The sequence below is a fragment of the Limulus polyphemus genome, unplaced genomic scaffold (assembly GCF_000517525.1).
Source record: "Limulus polyphemus unplaced genomic scaffold, Limulus_polyphemus-2.1.2 Scaffold30, whole genome shotgun sequence".
Taxonomy (NCBI): domain Eukaryota; kingdom Metazoa; phylum Arthropoda; class Merostomata; order Xiphosura; family Limulidae; genus Limulus; species Limulus polyphemus.
In genome coordinates, this window is record NW_013665640.1 from 164,844 (window position 1) to 170,739 (window position 5,896).

At 30.8% G+C, this 5,896-nt stretch overlaps 1 protein-coding gene across 1 annotated transcript in view; it reads left to right on the plus strand.

Annotated features, from left to right (window-relative positions):
* The window catches only part of LOC106459833 (protein SCAI-like), a 50,519-nt gene that overhangs the window by 17,167 nt on the left and 27,456 nt on the right, over window positions 1–5,896 (plus strand). The window contains exon 4 of the mRNA XM_013919501.2: window positions 3,015–3,113. Coding sequence (XP_013774955.1) covers window positions 3,015–3,113 — 99 coding nt within the window. The remainder of the gene's footprint in view (window positions 1–3,014; window positions 3,114–5,896) is intronic.

Sequence of the window (5,896 nt, forward strand, 5' to 3'; positions counted from 1 at the left end):
GTTGCATTTTCTTAGTTATTTAATTATTAAATTTTAAAATAGGAAAGACAGCTGCAACTATAAATTTGAGAGAAAAGGAGGACTTAGTGACAATATAGGGAATGACAAACCCACAAGTTTCATCAAATGTTGTAAATGGATTTGTTACTGAGGAAGAGTTACAGACTGATGAACTTTTATCAATAAAAACAAACAAAAAATCATAAAAAAATAATAATGCCAAAAACTAAGATTCAAAACTAAAATAAATTTGAATTAAAAACTTTTGTTGTTGGGTTCCAATTGCATTTTTGTACCAGTGACTGTAAGCTCCTTTCCCCAGACATATTCAAAGTTCTTTGAATGCTTATCATGAAGTGTTGGTTACATCTTTAAAATTTGACTGTTTTTTGGTCCTTTTGAGTTTACTCATCCACATCTAAGGAGTAGTTTCTTATGAAAATGGATTACATTTCATTTTAGGCTCAAGTTAAGCATCTAGTAACTGACTAAACCATTAATTGATTTCACATACTAGTTATTATACTATTAGGAAATAAATTTATTATAAAGAATTAGAAACTAAGTTTCATTCATAACATTTTTAAATTTAAAAATAACTGCTGTTATAGTTCAACAGTTTTTAGGAACAAAATATGAATACTTAAACTTTATATAAAATAAATTCCCTGCATTATAAATGGTGTAATATAGTACTAATATACATTATTGGCAGTTATAGTTCATGTATATTGCAATTTTTTGTTATGCTGGTGATAGTTTTGCATAACATAAATTCTCATAACACAGATGTATCATGTTGACTGTAGGCAGTTTAGATATTGTAGGAAAAATTTAATAGCTATGCTGTATAGAATAGTTACACTTCTCATTGATATTACTCTGAAACATAATCATATATAGCCAGAAGTATTGTATGTATATAGAATTAAGTAACAAATTTAACAGAGCACATAAATATTACATAAAAAATTGGAGGGAAGATTAATTACCAAAGACTATCATAAGCTTGTTTAAAAGGAAATGTCAAAAACATAAAATTTTAAGAAAAACAGAACTCAATGTATTATATTGAATTTGACCTAAGCATTGTAAAGCAAAGAAGACTAACATTAAAAATGTAAGTGACGAGATACATAAAGCACACAGCCTACCTGTAATTAAATAGCTACTTGAGAATGATTTCAATCTTCTGAAATAAACAAACATAAACCAAAAAGGACAAGATTACCAATAGTATTTAGTGTATCTGGCTTGTGCAGTATTTCAGACTAAAATATGCCTATGGGATTTCACCTCACTCATATTGAAGAACTTGGATGAGGGTGTCTGTAGATGTTGATTGTTTCAGATGCATTTGCAGCAGACACTCCAGGACAGCCCATACATGCTTGATAAAGTTCATATCTGGTAATTAATCTGACTGTGGGATTATAGTAGTGCCATGTCTTTTACGCCATTCTTTTGTGACTCAGGCTGAATAAGCAGGATGTCTATCTTACATAAAAACTCTTCTTTGCCTTATAAGTGTCATTGGCATAGACATGTAGAAAGGTTTGCTTGAGACTTGTGTGGTGTTTAGCAGCAATGACCATCATCCCTAAGCATATGCCAGCTGTGATCATCTAGCTGCCAAAATGGTACCTCACACCAAAAAATAAATAGTTATATTATTTGTGGATTGCAGACAGTTTAACAAAAGTTTGTGAGAGGATAGCAGCCAAACCCACGTGTATCCACTATTTGGAAATTGTGTAAATCTGGACTAAGAAAAGAATTACGTGTGTCAAAAGAAAGGAGAGTATGATTGCATGTGTGGTTCCCACAGCTGTCAACTTATTTTCTGGAATGAGGACTGGCTTCCTTTTAGTTACTGTGCCATTGTATCCAGTGTAATGATAACTCTTGATGGTACTTAGAAACAATTGTACTTGTACTGCAACAGTATTGGCGATTTGATGTTGGTTATTTGCACTTCTCACAGCAAACAGTATATTCTGTCCATTTTGGGTGGCTGGGCCATACAGAAACTGTTGCTTTCCACTGTGACTGGAACTGCATTTTTATCCCTATTCACTGAACATGTTTGACCTTTCAGCCATGGGGGTATTATAATGTGATAGTCAATCACACTATTTGTTTGTAAAAGAGTAGCCCAAGAGTAGGTGATGGATAGTGTTGAATAGCTGTCTTCCCTCTACTCTGTCACTGCTAAATTAGGGATGGCTATCATCGATAGCTGTTGTGTAGCTTTGCATGAAATTCATAACCAAACCATACTCTATTCACTGTGCATAGCAGTATAGCAACCAACCTGATTATTTTCTTTCCTATCATCCAACTGTGCAACCTAGTGAAAATATTATTAGTTCTTGGTATTCTTTCATTCACGACAAGGTTGTGTGTATTCTGTGGTCCATACTATATATGTATTTAATGTTGAATTGACTTGCATATAATTTCATGAAGCTTGATTTGCATTCTTATGAGTATTTGTTTACGTATTGGTAGGCTTTGTATATATTATGATATTATGGTTATTTTTGTATATATTTTCATTTTGTGTCTATTTATGGAATTATAAGTTTATGCAATCAAATTTTGTATTATTTTTTTATTTAAATTATTTCCAAATTGTCATATAAATAAATTTAACAACAGAATTCCTTAAACATTATTTATTTGTCTAGTCATATGTAAACATTCTGTGCTATAACTATTGAAATTTCTATGCATTTCCTAACTAAAAGAGACTTAAACTTGAATTAAAGTACTTGTATATTTTTTAAAAATTAAAGATGTTTCATACTTAAAATGTGTGCTATCACATCTTGAGGACAAATATAACTGATTAGCTGATTTTATTGTACCTAATGTTATCAGTTATATTTATTATGTTTGTCACCAAAACAGTCTGATTAGTGTATGAACTCCATAGCTTATTAAGGCTTTTTTTATTAATATCAAACATGTTGAAATATAAACTGAACTATTGTGTTTTTATTATCCAACAGCTTAAGAACCAGTGAGACTAATTATCTGAATGAGGCCTTTTCCTTCTATGCTGCAATTAGAGGAAGAGGGTATTACAGCAAAGCAGTAAAAGAGGAAAGGTAAGATAAGAAAATTTAGAAGAGTTAGAAATTATACTAATTTAACAATCATAATTATTTGGATTTTATGATATCTTGTGAATTTCGTGTAACTTGGCACCAGAACTGTTGATATTAGACCTTATCAACTACGTTGAAAGAGTTTCATAGTTAATAGCATAAAACTTTACAAGCAAAGAGATACACATTTTGTGAGCGATTTTTTTTTATTTACTTTTTTTATTATCTGTAATTCAAATTCATTTTTATTTTTTATTTGCCTAACATTACCTATGTTTGTAAAATAATTTCATATGCTTTCAATAAGTTCTAAATAGACTAATAGTTTAGTACAATTGAAAATGAGGCCAAAATAAAAACATATCTCAGTTGTCTTCACATGACCAACTCAAAAAATTGAACACAAGTCAAAATATTTTCTTGATGATTTTTACATTTTATTTTTCTGTAAATTTCTCTGGGTTTGACTTGATACACATTATAGCTATTGTATCTATCAAGATTTGCTGGATGTTTGAATGTTACAACTATGTTTTATTCCAGCTGGCCTGATGAGCCCCAGTATTCAGTGAAAGGCCTTGCAGATATACTTTCCTTTGCCTTCATTCATGATTTCTAAGAATAATCTAATAACCTAATCTTTCTGCTAACAGTATGATCTCCAAAACATTATTCACATCCAATCTATTACAGTTGATATGGTCTTACATGTTTACACATATCATCTGGCATAAGTTAAGTACAAATTGCTTTTCTTTGTCAGTATTCTCATGGTCACCATCTGGGAAAACCAGGAATGTTTGGATTTCAGTCTTCTAGTCAGGAACTAGCTGAAATTTTGTTAAAAACTGAGAATAAATTGTGAAATTTTGAGTAAATACAGAATTTTCACTAATTTAGTAATTGTCCACAATTTTCCTAGCTTGTTTTTTGGGCTCCATAACATTGCTTCTGATTTACTGGTAGAAAATTTAGTAGCCAGTAGTAGTAGTAGGCTACATGGTTTCACACCATCTGCCAAAGAGGACACAAAGAAAAATTATTTTCAAAACATCTATCAAGTATGAATACGTTGCTTTTATCATTGGGTGAATTTGAATAAAATAGTCTTTACACATTCCTCCACAAGTACAATATGTGGAATATAGCTTATTGTCATTTGGAATAATGATATTGTTGGGAACATTTTGGAGACATGGCACCATTTTCATCAGAAGTTTTGCTCTGTCTTTTGTCTTGGTATGTCATTGTTCCTTTAGGTTTACCCTTCACATGGTATATGACATATATATGTATGTATTACTTCAGCATGACATGACTAAATGCTGTATTGCTAACATTACGAGATATTTGCTTATTATCAGTTTAGTCCATTACAGAGTAATTGGTCAGATCTTGTGCGTCAGACAATACTTGTTTATTTGTATACTAATAAATCATGTTAAAATCCCTATGTCCTCACAAAAAACATGGGGAAAACAGTATTGCCTTTGTCCTCCCATCCAGGTGGTTTTCATCACACTCTAAGATTTTCTTTGATTTTGTTAATCAGTGCACTATCAGGGATGTACCATTTTTATAATATCAGTTTTACATAATGGTAAAAATTAATACAGAACTATTTATTTTACATTTAACCCTTTCTTTGGTAGTCAAATTCATCATAAAAATAGCTCTGAAACAGCATATGCCACTTACATGATAAAATAGCTCTGAAACAGCATATGCCACTTACATGATAAAATAGCTCTCAGACAGCATATATCACTTTTATGATAAAATAGCTATGAAACAGCATATACCGCTTTCATGATAAAATAGCAATGAAACAGCATATACCACTTTCATGATAAAATAGCTATGAAACAGCATATATAACTATCTAGGTCCTCAATCACTTTGATTACATAGCAGTCCTTGAAATTAGGCTGTCATAAGTGTATTGATCAAAACAACACTATGGCAAATGCTATGATCCATTCCCAAAAAAAGTTCTTCCATTTAGACATTCATAATACATGAATGAGGTACAAGGCAAGCATTCTTACCAAGTTAAGAAATGAAAATCTTGCATTAGGTTTTGTATTGATTAAATAATTTTACTGCAATCATAAAATGAAAGGCAGCTTTCCTTAGGCATGGAAAAATACAGTGTAATAGTACTAATAGCTGTGTTTTCAAACATTGAAAGTGTTTTAATAATTTTCTTAACCCTGGGTATCCTTTACTGTGCATGATACAAGGTTTTACTGTCTTACATTCAAAATTTTATTAAACTACTTTTTGTTTATGTTACACAATTAGAATAGCATAAAATCTTAGCTAATAATCCATATTTTAATAGTATACAAATTTTAAGTTCTTAATTATACAAGGCAGTATGAAAAAAATTTGAATTTTCACTAGTGTTACCCACGTGACACATTTATAACATAAAAGTATGAAATTTAACATAAATTACTCTATAAAATTGTTATTGCTCATGATTTTTATAGTCTTCAATTTTGTTTGGTTACAGAGCTATCGAATAGAAAATCAGACTTCTCCTGCTTCACCCACCTGTCACATCCTCTCTTTCACAATTTGTTGATAGTTCCCTCTTATGTTTCATTATATATTACCTATAACCAATAGAAAGTCAAGGTTTTCATCTATCTAATGATGTATTGTATAGCATTGTGTTCTTAATGGAGAAATGTCAATTTCACTCTAGAGTACCAAAATTGTTCCCTTGGGAAAGTTAACGACTAGCTTAGATCAACTTGTAACGGCTCTTGTCTCAT